Source organism: Arachis ipaensis, chromosome B8 (assembly GCF_059453495.1).
Source record: "Arachis ipaensis isolate K30076 ecotype BB chromosome B8, ASM5945349v1, whole genome shotgun sequence".
NCBI classification, from domain to species: Eukaryota; Viridiplantae; Streptophyta; class Magnoliopsida; order Fabales; family Fabaceae; genus Arachis; species Arachis ipaensis.
Genome location: NC_142443.1, coordinates 5,279,964 through 5,296,245, shown reverse-complemented (window position 1 = coordinate 5,296,245; position 16,282 = coordinate 5,279,964). Strand labels below are relative to the sequence as shown.

General features: G+C 26.2%; 1 protein-coding gene across 1 annotated transcript; it reads left to right on the top strand.

Annotated features, from left to right (window-relative positions):
- Positions 1-11,083: 11,083 nt before the first annotated feature.
- Positions 11,084-14,596, top strand: LOC107610412 (uncharacterized). Its single transcript, XM_016312466.1, has 4 exons — positions 11,084-11,230; positions 13,004-13,183; positions 13,362-13,601; positions 14,363-14,596. The coding sequence occupies exons 1-4, from the start codon at positions 11,084-11,086 to the stop codon at positions 14,594-14,596; spliced, it is 801 nt and encodes a 266-aa protein (XP_016167952.1).
- The last annotated feature ends 1,686 nt before the right edge of the window (positions 14,597-16,282 follow it).

The following is a 16,282-nucleotide window of genomic DNA, read 5'->3' as shown; positions in this document are numbered from 1 at the left end:
TGTGAAAAAAGTGAACTTGAACGAGCACCATGTGCCTTTCATGCACATTGCACTTCATGCATGCGTACGTTATTATTCTGCGTTATATATATTTCCGTCTCTAAAAGAAGAAATGTTATTCTACTCCTTTAAAACTGATGTAGACAATTATACAATGCAGAAATAAATGTATAAATAATTATGAATAAAAAAGATTTAGCTGATGTGTTCTAAAAATATATATTAATTAAAATTATTATTAGTTATTTTAATTTTTTAATAAATATATTCAAAAGATAATTCTTTTCATTTTTTTTAATAAAACTTTCAATTGATATTTTATTTTAATACATATATGCTCTTAAAACATATATTAAGAGATGTTAAATTCATTAAAAAAATATGTGAGATCTACAGAAAAATTATAGAATCCACACTTTTATTTCTATACTCCAAAACTGTCTACATCTTGGAGGAACAGAAATATCACTTATGGCATTTATAGGATTATTTTATAAATAAATAAATAAAATATATTATTTATCAATATATGTTTTATAAAAAAATTTAATTTTTTATTGCTTATTTTGTTTATTAATAAAATAAAAATATACATATCTTATTGTTATTGACAACGAGGTACGTTATAAAAAATGTGATAAAAATAAAAGAGAAGAATGTAAATAATTTTTAAAAAGAATATATAAGTAAATAATAGTTTCTTTTATTTATTTTAAAACGCATTTATATTATGGGTAATAAATCTGGCTTGCCTGAATTGAGAACAACTTGCACCCTACGAAAAGAAGCAAAATGGGTAGTATTTAAGGGAGTTACTCAGATAAAGATTTCTAAAAGGTCTTATTTTAAAAATATTTTTTAGTAATTAAAATTTAACACATATAATCGATAAATTGTGTTATTTTTATCAAAATTAGGCCAAACAAATTAATTTGATCGAAAAATAGTGAATCAAATCTTAAACTGATCTAAATTAATACTATTTTTTATAGAAAATTATTACAATATCTTTATTATAGAAATAACTAAAATATTTTATATATATATATATATATATATATATATATATTAATTTTGAGAATTTTAAATTCTAGTCATTTACTTCTTGTCGTCATAGGATTAGGATTTAGAGTTTTCAAAATTATATATATATAAAATAGAAGTATTTTAGTTATTTTCTATAATAAGGGTATTATAGTCAATTTTCATAAAAAATAGTATTAATTTAGACCGGTTCAAGATTTGATTCATCATCTTTTCAATCAAATTAATTTATCTAGCCTAATTTTGACAAAAATAATACGGTTTAATTGATTATATCTACTAAATTTTAATTACTATAAAACATATTTAAAAAAAAAGATGTTTTAAACGTCTTTATCTGAGTGGCTCCCATTATTTAATGTTACGGTGAAGAACGAAAGAAATTAAAAGTAATTAGGACATTTATTTATGGTTTAATTATTCTATTGTTTTCTACAATTTTACTAAATTTTTAATTAAATTCTTATATTTTTTTAATTAGGTCTTTATACTTCTTTTAATTTTGTAATTAGATCCTTTACATGTCAAAAACGTTAAAATTAACAGAATATTTCTCCTAACATACATTTGGTAAAAAATCTAATTAGATTTTTAATTATGAATATATTTAATTTATAAAAAAATATTTAATTAACTCTAATATTTTTTATACTGAAAAGGACCTAATTATAAAATTAAAAGTAGTATAGGAACTTAATTGAAAGAAAAAAGTATAGAAATCTAATTACAATAAAACTATAGGGACGACCAATAAAATAATTAAACTTTTATTTATTTATGTTTATATATAATATATGTTATAGTTAATTTGGATACGATTATGTTACGTGTACACTAAAATCAGTTATTAAAGTTAGTCATTAATATAAAATATATATTAAAATATAATTATATATTAAAAATAAAATAAATTAAATATATATTTATATACAAATATATTAGTAACTAATTTTAGTTAATATTTTTTATTTTTGGATAACATTGTTTTGGAGTTGTGCACACTAATAATGATGATACGGATCATATGGCTGGAATAAAGGTTATGTATGTTATTTGTACACTAAAACCAGCCACTAAAATTAGCTATTAATGTATTTGTATATAAATATATGTGTGGTTTAATTTATTTTTAATATGTATTTATATTTCAATATATATTTTATACTAGTGACTGACTTTAATAGCTACTTTTAATGTACACGTATCATAACTTTTATTTCGATGGAGCAACTGACCCAGAATAAATTTTCACAATAATATTTCTTATACATTAAGGTTATTTTTATTTAATAAGTTAATTGAGTCAACAAAAAAAAATTAATAAGTTAATTTTAATGCAATGAGAACATACAATTTTTTACACAAAAAATTAATTATATTTATTATTTTAGATAATTATTTATGTAATTAATATAAAAGATAATAATTTTAATGACATGATGTTCAATAATATAATTGGATATATGTATAAAATTATTTTATATTAATAATATATTAAAATTAAATTTTAGTTTAATAAGTATTTTTTATTGTAAGATGTGTGTATTTGGATTGAAGTTTTGTAAATGAAATTTTGTTAAAATTTAATTTTATAATTTTGATTTTAATTAAGAATGAGTTGATATTAATATGATTTATATTTGTAGTTTAATTTATATATGAGAATTTTTATATCAAAATGAATTACAGTAAATTAAAATATTATTTGAATTATATTATTTAAAATTATTTTGAGATGAAAAATTATTAAAAAATATGAATTTAAATAATTATTTATATTAATTTATTATTTTTATTTTAAATATTTAAATAAATTTTAATACTTTATTTTCAGTATTCTTTTTAAGTATAATTTTTTACTATTTATAATTCTAATATTACTTTCGTTTAGTTTTTTATTTAATTTGCTCTACAATACAAAATAATAAAATAAAATAAAGTTCCATAAAAATAACAAAAACTGTAAAAAAAAAACTCATATGAATAAGAAATAATAAAAACTCTATAAAAATAATAACATGCATAAGAAAACATAAAAAAATATTATAAAAAATAATAAAATTTATTATATGAACAATAAAAAATAAAATTAATAGATAAAAAATAATGTTTTTCAATTAATGTTTAATATAATTTAAAACTATTGAATTTTTTTTTTTGCATTAATGAGTCATCAGATGTCTACTGTATTCTGAAACTTTAATAGTCGAAATATATATGCATTACATTAATTTCTTAAACAAAATTGTTGAAATTATATATGATTTATGAGAAATATTGTCATTATTACATTCCATGTAAACCCTTTTTCACAATTTATTATCTTCTATATATTCACCTGCGTCATCTTCCAAAACTCATCTAACCCATCCTAACATCCTCTCATCTCAACCGCCACGATTACCCTTCTCTCATATATTTTTCCATGTTAGTCTTTAATTTGATCACAACGTTATTAACCCTTCTCTTCTCTTATTCCCTCTCTCTCTCTCTCTATATATATATATATACTTGCTTTATGTTTACTATCACTGAATTTGCTAGTCTCTATATCATTCTAGTTCTTCTCATATTATCTCTCTTATCTCCTTTGTAGGTTCGATAATAATGAAATCAACCTCGGCAATGGTAGTAATGCCATGCTTTAATTATTCATTGTCCCTCTAATTAATTTTAATTTATTCACATTATTATTTTCAATTTGTCTTATAAGTTTAATTATGTTTCAGGTGCCATCATGGCTTGAAAATCTATTGTCGACAAGATTCTTCTCTCTGTGCAATGTGCACAAGAAACAATCTAGGAATGAATGCAAAATGTTCTGTCTCGATTGCAACAATGAAGCATATTGCGCACATTGCATAGCATATTCTCATGAAAAACACCGAGTTGTTCAGGTCTATAATAAATGAATTATTCATTTGATGTTATAATTATTATATATATATAATTCATTAATAAGTGGTATATTTTTAATGCAGATAAGGAGGTCATCTTATCATGATGTTGTGAGAGTGAAAGAGATTGAAAATGCATTGAACATAACTGGGATTCAGACATATAGAATCAATGGTTACCAGGTCTTTTTCCTGATTACAAGGCCTATTAATCCAAATAATAAGAGCATAATTAGTGACAGAGTTAGTGTTAATAAAAACAACACTAACTGTGTCATATGCACAAGGAATCTAGTGGAGCCTTTTGTTTTCTGTTCTTTGGAATGCAAGGTTTGGATATACTTCTTCGCTTATTCAATTCATCAATTTAGTTTTTCATATCTCATTTGTGTATATTTTTTTTTTTTGAAAATATTTATTTTTCTTTTTCAATATTTGCTTATCCAATTTTTTTATTATTTATTAATTAAAAATTTAATTTTCTAACGAATTTCTAGAACATGAGGCTAATTAAACCATTATTGTCATTATATGTGTAGTGCAATTCTTGTTCATTATATTTATATATTATTTAAAATTGGGCTAAGTTGTATGTTGGGATAATATATATATATATAAAAGTTTTATAACTAATATTGTGGATCAAACAGTTAAGTGTAGTAATTGATATTGATTTGATGTGATAAGTATTATTTATCTTGAATAGAAATGAATAAAATAAAGAGTACATATAATTTAAATAACTTATTCATAGATTTATCATTTTTAACTAGATTTTGGATTAAAATATGATGTTTGACAAGTTTCTTTTATTTATTGAATATTTGAATTCTTTAAATTTTTTAAAGCTTGTCTAAAAATTAAATTATATTCTTTATGTAAAAGTATTTAGTTGAAGAAAAACAAATAAAGAGTACTCACACATGCCACATTAGCCCCTTTTATATCTAATTTATACTCTAAAATAACTAGTGATGATGATAAAACTAGTTGTCACTTAACTGTTGTTACAACATCTATCTAATTATAAAACTCTCAACTAACTAATACATAGATACAATTATGCATTACAACATAATTAAAGGAGTTTCAAGAACCATGCTATCACAGTCTGCTCAGCTGCCCACCACTGCTGTTCCTACACCATCCAATGCAAATTCAAGGAAAAGAAAGGGAACACCTTGTAGGGCTGCTTCTTAATTAATTATTAATTATTAAATAGTTACATGTCACCTTATTCATGTACTTGACACATGCAAGTTCAGGTCTTCTTATATTTTGCTGGCAAATTCTACAAAGATATTTTGATGTAAAAAATAATAATTAAGAGGTAAATATATATGTATGATATTAAATAATTTAGTTAAATATGTTAAATTATTTAATAATTTTTAACTATATAATAATTATGTATGTACAGATATTTTTATATGAATAATTATTTTATGTTCAAAATTCTTGTACATTCAAGTTTATATTTATTTTTTATTGGGACGAACAATATCAATAAATATCTATAGAAAAAATAAAAGAAAAGATTGTGTTACTATAATCACACATCTCACTCTCCTATATTCTTTTGATAGCGAGTAAATGCATGTGGCTTGTTATTCATTCAAATTTATTTATTTAGATGATGATTAGTTATTTTAATTTTGCCAATATAATTGAAATTTGTGTAAATTTTAAATTATTATTATGTGAAAATTATTATTTTTAAAATCACACAAATATAAATATATTATTAAATAGTAGTATAATTTTTTTTCAGATGAATACATAATAATTAAACTCTTTTAATATAAAAATAGTACAAAATATTTATATGACATAATTATGGATACATGCGTATAACTTGAGTGCAATAAAAGTTTTTAAAATTAAATCACCACTCTCATCTAGTCTAATTGTATACTTTTACATCAATAACTATAATCAATTGTCTTTCTCATTCAAATGATTATTCAATTTCTTTCAATTTAATTAGACGAGCGATTAGTACATGAAGCTAATTACACTCACATAATAATTTAATAAAAATTAGAGAAAAACATTTGTTCTAGTTACATTGAGATGTTATATTTATAATACTAGAAAAGAATTTTACATTAATTTTTGTGGATTTACATAATTAGTGTTTGAAACGTACATTTTTCCTTTATTATTGTATTCCATTTTCACCCTTTCTCACAATTTATATTTCTTTCCTGTTATTCATCACGTGGCCCACTTTACACGATGATAAGTTTCATCCAGAAGAACAAAAGGTGTGTAAGTTTAGGCTGCGATTATTTGTTGAGACCGTGACGGAGAGGATTAGAACTTTGGACTAAGTATTATATAATTTAGGGACTAAAAATTAAAATTAAAATTTCAGTTATGAAATATAAAAGACTAAAATTTTTAAAGATAAAAATTAAAATTTTTATAATATTTTTTTTAATCTTTATTTAATTTTTTAAATTTGTATTCTACTCCTTTCACCATATTTATTTCTCCATTACTATAATCGCAATCACAACTCATCACTACTAATCTCTCACCTTCACCTCTATCCACCACGCCCACCATCTAAGGTATGGTCTTACGAAAGAGAAGCAAAAACTAAATAAGAAATGAGAAATAGAGAATTGAAAGAGGAAAAGGTTCTAAGAGCGACAAGGGGAACCAAACGGAAGATACGAAGAAAAAACAAATGGCATAGAATGAGTGGGAGGAAAGATGAGAATTGTGAGGGGTAGCATTTCAAAAATGGGAAATAATGGAGGGAGGCTTTTAGTATTGGTCGTTGTCACACAGCCATAGCTTTACTCTTGAAAAAGGTGCAAATAGATACAATTGTGCAAACTAACTTATAATTTTACGGCTGACATCAAAACAAGCCTTATTTTTTTTAGTTATGCTAGATGTATATTAAAATTAGTCATCAAAATCAGTTATTAATATAAAATACATACTAGAATATAAATACACATTAAAAATAATTTAAATCACACATATTTTTACATAAATATATTGATAATTGATTTTAGTAATTAATTTTAGTATACAAATAATATTTTTTATTTTTTTAATATAAAAAAATAATGTGAATTTTTTTTTGTTAAAATGAGTCAATCAGTTGTAATTACATGTGTATAGAAGTGGCAAATATATAAAATCAACATGTAGATGACATGTTGGCCCAGCATGCACGAAGCGGGATTCAACACACAGAATGATAAGATTTGGAATTTTTTTCTCTAAAAATGTGGGTCATAACATTTGGGAGGAGATTAGTGAGACACTTCAGTTTATCGAAACAAATGATCTTGAGAAGTATTTGGATGTTTCTCTACTTCATTCTAAAGTCACGAAATGTTAGAATTTGGTTGAATTAGTCCCACATTGCTTAGGATAGCAAATGGAGTGGGTGGCCAAGGCTATAAATATGAGGCTAAGTTCTCCATATTTTTTGCACCAGTCGAAAACACTTAAAGCTTGTATCTGACTTTTCTTTTCCTCTATACTCCTTGATTAGAAAGTGTTGTGAGGTGTAGTTAAATATTTGCTTTGAGAGTGTGGGTGTACTGGGGTGCCGGTGTTAGAGAGAAAGAAGTCTATGTGTTGTAACAATTTTCACATAGTGATATTCTTTGGTTGTCATTTGACAATGGCCGTGGTTTTTTTTCTCCAGTAATTGGGGTTTTTTCACGTTAAATTCTTGTGTTGTGATTGTGTCTATTTTATTTCTCTGTGAAAGGTATTTTCTCAAGGGGGAATGGTGAATTATTCCCAACAAGTGGTATCAGAGCCGATGGTTTAATCGGTCTGGTTTAAGGAATATTCAAGGTGAAGCATCGAAAGTCTTCCCGGCAAAGGTGTCCCGCGGTGTTTTGCGGCGGTGTGATGGACGAATACTCGTGGTGGTGGAGGAGTTAGAGAGGAGTTGATGCTTGATGTGGAGGCTCACACTTGAGGGGGAGATTGTTAGTGTTGCAAGTGTGAGGAGTGTTGAAGTTAGTCCCACATCAAAGAAAACAAAGAAGAGTGAGGAGTTTATAAGATGAGAGACCCATTAACTTGACACCTTAAGGTTTTGAGTTGGATGTGGTGTTTTTTCATCTTATGTTCTCTCACTTGATTCCTCCCCAAATTCTCCCCAATGATCAAGAGCTCTCCAGGGTGGCCCCAACACGAAACATACCAATAATGGGATTATGGATAAATTGAAATCTAAATAAGCAATTGGAAGGCAGCTTCTCTTCTCTTTCTCTTGCAGGATGAGCTACTCTGGTGAAATACGTTTTTATTGTCTTTCTAGTTATATTATGTAAATTACATTACTTCCTATTTTTACTTATAATATGATTGATCTAAATTACAGAAAATTTTTGTGAGTTGACACCAAACAATCTAAAAAGATGTCCTCTATTAGCTGAAGGGATGTCACAAAATTTAAGAATGTGGGAAGCCTAGGAATTCGTCACTCCAAGGATATAAACCATGCCTTCATAATAAAAATTGATTAGGAATTGGTAGAAAAGAAAGATTGCTTATATCAAGAGTCTTAAAATTAAAGTACAAATGTAAAAATGACATGACCCTAATGTCAAGAGAAGAAATAATTACTCAAACATGTGGAAAGGAATTTGTTCTTCTTAAAAGGATATGCAAAAGAATACTATTTAGCGTATTGGGAATGGCTCTCATATAAACTTTCGGGAACATCAATGAATTCCAAATATTGAAAGGCTTGATCAATATGTCTTACAGGTAAATCAATATTTGAATAATAATATATCTTTGAATGACTTTTTCTCTGTTTCAAGAGATTGGGATGAAGCCAAACTTAAGGAGTGGCTGCCGAACAACATTATAGATAGAATTATAGTCGTGGCACCTCCATCTCCTTGGAAAAAAGATGACCAAGTGATGTGAACACTTATCTCTCATGAAACCTTCAGCATGAATACTACATATACTTGCTAGAGGATAATCTAACCCCTTTTGAGCATATTTTCATATTGAAAGTGGAGAGGTTCTGAAAGAATTTGATACTTCCTATGGCTTATGGTTAATGAAGCCATTCTTACCAACTCGATAAAGAAAAGGAGACATGATAAATATTGCAGATCGTCCTAGATGTGTTGGAAGGGAAGAAACCACTTTGCACATCTTGAGAGATTATCCCTATGCAAAGCTTATTTGGAGTCTCCTTGTTCTTCGAGCCTACATGAGCAATTTCTTCAACTCAAATACAAGAAACTAGATTGGGTTCAACATCAATAGAAAGGATCAGTGGCCTGTGTTATTTGTTGTAGGTGCCTCGACTATTTGGTACCTTAGAAATCAATTGATTTTTGAAAGTAAAGTCACTTCTCCAAATACTGCTTGTGCTTCCATCCAATCTCGGGCAAAGAAAGTCCTTCATGTTCTAGGAAGTACGATTGTCCTTAAGAAACCAAATGATGCCATGGATCAACTTATTTATTGGGTTCCATCTCAAGAACATCTTATCTAGTTAAATGTCGATGGATCCTTCTTCTCACATAATAGTAATGCAAAATAAGGTAATATTTTTAGAGATCACTTGGAAAGATTTATTAAAGATTTTTCTAGTGACCTTGAAAATTGTTCTATTATACATGCGAAGCTTTGGGCAATTATTAAAAGGGTTTCAAATTGCTATTACTCGAAATTCACCATGTCATAATGGAGTCTAACTCACAAATGGCACTCAATTTTATTAGGAATGGATCTCCAAATTCCCAATCTTGCCCATTTCTTATCTAAGAAATTAGCATTCTGACCAGCTGAATGCAAGTTACTGATTGAATTCATACATTCCATGAGGCGAATGTTGCTACTGATATTTTAGTTAAAAAAGAACAGAAGCTTTCTTTTGGTTACACATCTTTGACAATTCTCCCCTTGATATAACTCACGCTTTGATTTTTTATAGTTTCAGTTCTTTAACACTCAAGTGCAAGTGCCGACGATTGAGTTGTATGGTTAGTTTGAATATATATATATATGGAAGATGATAGAGCTGAAGTGTACGAAAAAATGCACAATAATAACGAAGAAGACTTTAAAGCTAATTACGAAGCCAGTGATGAGGCAGTCATGCAAAATATAGTGGTTTTACGTGCAGTCATTCAATTTTTTAATGTTCTATTTTTTATGTGTAGTTTGAATCTTGACTTCATGTATACACTGAAATTTCCTAAACATGCAAACATGCGTACGTGATTGAAGAATATGTTTTCTTCATTTAGAATTTGGATAGATTGATGAGTGACTCACTCTTGAGTAATATATTTTACATTTATATTATTAACACTACAATTATTTAAATTATGATAATATAGTATCTTAAAAAATAAAATTCTAAAATTATTTTTAATTATTTACAAAAAATTAATTATTAAAATATTATAACTAATATCCATAAATTAATTATAATATAATTAGCATTACAATTATTTAAGTAATAATAATATAATATATATTATTTTTAAAATCATTCAAATAAAATAAAATTTCAATATATAATCTTCATATTATTTACAGAATAATTAACTATCAAAATATATAACTCTAATACACACTAATTATATACCTCAAGCCTAGTTAAAATTAATAAAATAATTGGTACCATTAAAAATAACATTAACCGACTATATAAAATAAGAAAAAAGAATAATTTTACATATTTGATGAGATGCCCAAATGATTAATAATATATTCTATCCTCAATATATAATCACGTATCTTTTTTTTAGATACACTAGTAATTATGTAGGTATAAATTAAACTAGTTATAAATCACTCACAAATAAACATTCTCAAATAAAACTTGTTACTTTTTTCTCTTTTTTTTTCATACTACAAAAAATGCGTTGATTATCGTCAAATTTTTCATCAGAAAATTCTGACGATAACAGAATTTAGTAAAATACTTTGTTTAGACAACAATAATCAAATTTTTTCGTCGATAAATTCAACGGTAAATTTGAGATAAAATTCAAATATAAAACCCTTCTCCCTCACTTCTTCAAACTCTTTCTCTCTCTCTCTCTTCTATTCTTCTCTCTCGTCTCTCTCTCATTTCTCTCCTTCTGGTCCATTAAAGAAGGTTGAGCCGCTACTACCTGAAGATGCTGTCGCTGCCAGTAAATCACATTGTCGTTGCAGATCAGCACGTCGTCATCACTGCTATTGGAGCCTCCGCCGTGCCGCTGCTGTTGGTATCCCTTGCCATCGATCGGAGGTCGTCGCCTTGTCGCTATCATAACTACGCCAAGGTAAGGTTGTTGTCCATTTTTTCTTTTGATTATTTGTTATATTACTAAACCCTATATTTACCACTGTAGGTTTCCTGCCGCCTCCTGTCACCGCCACACTTCTATTCTATAGCCACCATCAGAAGTAATGTTTTCTATAATTTTTGTATTTTTTCAGATTCTTTGTTTGTTTAGGATTTTGTTAGGTATTTTATTAAATTATTGATTAAATTTTTTAATAAAGTGTGTAATTAGAGTTTGTTATATTAATATAGTGCAATTAGAAATTAAATAATATTAGGTAGGGTGTAATTTAGGGTTTGTTTTGAGTTGATGGTGTTTTGGATGACTGTTAATTTTCTGAGTTTATTGTTGTTTGAGTTAATTAGTATTGATTATTGTTAATTCTCTGAGATAATTTTAGCTTGTTAATTTTTTAAGTTAATTATTGACAACTATTATTGATTGTTGGTAATTTTCTGAGTTTATTGTTGTTTGAGTTAATTATTTTCTGAATTAATTTTGCTGAGTTGATTGTTGTTAATTTTACTAAATTTGTTGTAATTTACTCATTTGAATATATGAACTTTGATTTGTTTGTTTAATTATAATTTGTGATTATGTTTATAAGTTGCTGAAATTGTATAAGCTTAAATAGATATATAATTTGAGAGATATTGATATGTATGTTAGTGGATTATTTGGAATCTTAAATAGATATACCATTTGTATAATTAATTTTTTTTAATATTTTATTATCTAAAGAGTTTCAACTATACAATTTACTTAGCCATCATGAGATATCTTGTTTTTTATATCAAATCTTATATAAGTTCATTTTTTTTGGATTTAGAATATATGTTTATAGTGCTACTTTTTTTGATACACAAATAATTAATTTTTTTTATTCTTAAACTTTGATGCGTGAACTTTTAACGAAAAATTATAAAAAAATTATTATGAAAAATTGTAAGTTTGTTTTTCATTTTATAGTTCCAACAAAAATCTATCCTATCTTATAAAACGAATTGGAGTATGTTTAGATGGGATAAATAAAGAGAAAAAACAATTTTATATAATATGTAGAAATTTTAACAATAAAATAATATATTTAAATATTTATTAAAAAATTAAAATACAGGAGATATTAATGAAAAATTTAATTTCCTAAAACAAGAAAGAATCTTTTTCTTCTTCCCTCTATTTCACTCCAAAATTAAATGTATTTATATACATTAATTAATAAAAAATATTTGTATAATTTTATTTATTTTTATATTTATATTTATTTTAAATAAAATAAGATATACATAACTAAGTCCTATATACTTTACACTAAATACAACACAAAAACTTAATTAAATCTCTACTTTCTAATTTTTATTACTCGATCTCAATCTTCCTTCTAAACACAACTTTAATATCATCAAATCTAACGGTCCAAAACTCATTTAACCAATTAACCTACCATCCTCTCATATGAACTGCCATGATTCCCCTCCCCCCCACTCCTTCTTTATTTTTCCATTTTAGTTTTTGAACATCAAAACCCTGCTCTTTAAAATATATATATAAACTTTACTTTCTCTTCTACTAATTACTATCGCTGCCTGACCTCATAGAACTTTTAACTTTTATATTATCATCACTACATCTGTACAATGAAATCATCATCATCATCAGCATCGGCAATGGTAGTGTACTGTACTCTCTTCCCAATAGAAAATTAAAATGACATAATTGGTTATTCACATTATTATGGTTAATTACAATTTGAATTTGAATGTGTTACAGGAATGCTTGTATGTACCAGCATGGCTTGAGAATCTACTATCCATAACATTCTTCTCTTTGTGCAATGTTCATACCGAAAAGGCTAAGAATGATTGCAAAATGTTTTGCCTCGATTGCAACCATAAAGCTTCTTGCATTCATTGCATTGCATCTTCTCATGAAAAACATCGAGTGGTTCAGGTCTATATATATTATATAATACTAATATTTAATTTTATTTTGATTAATTAATTAACTTTTCAAGAATAATGTATGTATATATATGTGTTTGTTGTATGTTTTTTTTTTTTTTTTTTGTAGCATTTTATTTAATTCGTTAGATTCGACTACCATTTGTTTTTATTTTGCAATAATGTAGATAAGGAGATCATCGTATAATGATGTTGTGAGGGTGATAGAGATTGAAAATGCATTGAACATAAGTGGGATTCAGACATATAGGATCAATGGTTTCAGGGTCCTTTTCCTTATTACAAGGCCTCTCAATCCCAAAAAGAACAAGATTTCTGCCAAAGTTGGTTTTGGATACAACACTAACTGTGTGATGTGCACAAGGATCATCGTTCAGCCTTATGTTTTCTGCTCTTTGGAATGCAAGGTTTAATTTAATTCAATTTAATTTATCTTATTATTATTTATTAGAAACATAACCAATTCCGTTACATTCTTTTATTAGCTTAAATTTTTGGGCAAAATGATATCATCGTATATAACATAGTATCAGAATTCTACGTCTAAAAAATTTAAAATTTGTTCCTTGATAAACCAAAAAAAAAATATAGCATAAACTTTTAGGCGAAGTATATTTTTATAAAAATTTTTACATTATTATTATTATTGAATAATTTTACATTGTTATCAAATTATATTATTTACATATTTTTATGAAGGCATTATTAAAGTTACACAATTATTTAGGTGTTTTTTAAAAAATTAGAGAATAAATAACCCTTTTCTGATATATTATAACATAATAAGTCTAATTATACATGTATTTAATATATAAAAATTATATATTTTTTATTTAAATATAGAATATTATATTTGAATTAAACTAATTTATTGCAGTATTTTCATTTTCTTATGGAATTATAAAACTTAGAAATACTTGAATAATTCTAAAGTAGAGAACGTAATATTAATTAGGTGACTAATAAAATTTAATATTTTTGTTAATATTTAGCCAATTTTAAATATTAAAGATTAAATTTTAAATTTTAATAATATAAAAATAAAATATTGGTTTAAAATATTGAGTCACATTAATAAATAGGGTTGATCTTCTAATATTTAATTTCTCTTTCAAAATATCGATATTGATAGGTTGTTATTGTGTGTTTGGTGTGACAATATTATTAGCTTATGTGGACAAAGCAGAGTGAGAGTGAAAGCTTTGCAATAGAAGGAATTTCAAGAACCATGTTATCAGCAGAGGAAGAGGAAGAGTTGCACAAAAAGCTCGAACCAGAAAGACTTCTTGAACGCCGACAATGGCCTTCTCCGTGTGCTCAGCCGCTGCCGCCGCCGCCGCTATTCAATAATGCAAATTCTAGGAAAAGAAAGGGAATACCTCGAAGGTCTCCTCTTATGTAGATGTAAGCCCTCCTTGCAATCTTGCCATGATTCATGTATGGTAAAAACTCAGATGAAGTCGACTTCACGTGAAATTGATATTTAAGAGCCGATCAAATCATTTAACAGCTATCAGGTATCAATTTCACGTGAAATCGACTATACCTGAGTTTCCACCTTCATGTATGCATTGAATGTTCATATTTCTTAGCTTGTTGGACAGGTTCAATTTTAAGAACAAAATCTATAGGCAAATTAAATATCTTATATTGAATGTATCCTTTTTAGATTTTTTATGTTTTTCTATTAGCATGTGATTAATTAGTAGATATATCACTAATGAAGAAAGATTTTCTATGATCACTTAAATGAATTTAAGTAGTAGATTCCATATTTAAGCAAACATTGTGCAAATACAATGAATTGAATGAAGGTTGAAATCAAGATCTTAAGGGAAATAATGAAGATTCTCAACCACCAATTGATATACCAATTGTATTAATAATCTCATTTTATCACATCAATTGATTACACACTTGTATATTAAAATTAAAAATCCCTGTCAAATTTAAATTCAAAATCTCCTTTTATCCAGTTTGCATGCGGCAGAAAATTTCCCACTATTGTTTTTGTTTTGTTATAGTTATATTTGGCCAAAAACCATAGTTATTTAATTTAATTTTATTGTGTCCATGAAAAGTTATACCACACACGTGCATTAGAAAGAAATTTGACGATATTATTCTGAAAAAAGACTTGATGAAGAAGATTCAAAACTCTAAAATGAAATGAAAAGATTGTATCACTTTAATTCAAAGAACAGCCAAATTATAATTGTCTGTATCATCTTGATTTTCCAAAAACAATCAATTAACTGATTTTACGGCTAAAAATACTGCTTCAAGTGTGCAGAAATAGTGCGCAAGAATATATGGAATAACTTCAGCCTTGGAATGAGTTTCATCATTTTCTATTTTCTATGCTCAGATAGAAACCAAGCTAATTAGTTAGTTTTGTTTTATTTTTTTTTTCTTTTCTTTTATATCTAGACACCAAAAGAAAAAAATGGTCAATAGTTTATAATCAATTTTCAATTACTATTAAAAATAACATAATTAACTAATTAAGTATTTCCTCTATCTCGCTCTTTCTGTTTGAATGAGAAAGAAATTGAAAATAGAGTGAATACCCCACTCGACCCTCACAATTATCTCGAAAGGACAATGAGGTTTCCAAGAAAAAAAAAAAAAAACACTCAACTCGGTCTTTGATTTTTTTTTAACAACATTTACTTTTTTTGGCACAGGGGCTAATCAGTCCCATAAAAGTAAAGCTCAGGAGTCGGATTGGGTATTTTTGTTGTCGAGGATCTCGTTGTCTTTTGAGGTAATTGTCAGGGCTGTTTTGGATTTTTCTCTTAAAAATATAACTTTTAATAAAGTTTCTAGATGTACAGTTACACCTAATCTAACACGTTATTAAGCATGTTATATGTTATCTTAATGGATTTTGTTAGAAATTAAATTCTATTTTTTAAACTAATAATCAACTAATAAATTAGTGGATAAGCAAAAATTAAGAATTTAAATTGTTATTGTAAAGAGAGAAAGTGAAATGTAAAACGAAAACGAAATATTAATTAATCATTAATCGAAAAAAGTTGTGTCTTAATTTGTTTCCTATTTGAATTATATTTTCATTAATTGA

Excerpts from the sequence above, each read along its gene's own strand:
- LOC107610412 (XM_016312466.1), top strand. The coding sequence starts at position 11,084 with ATGCTGTCGCTGCCAGTAAATCACATTGTCGTTGCAGATCAGCACGTC. Across the intron at positions 13,184-13,361 it reads AAAAACATCGAGTGGTTCAG|ATAAGGAGATCATCGTATAA; the intron begins GTCTATATATAT and ends GCAATAATGTAG. Across the intron at positions 13,602-14,362 it reads TCTGCTCTTTGGAATGCAAG|CTTATGTGGACAAAGCAGAG; the intron begins GTTTAATTTAAT and ends CAATATTATTAG.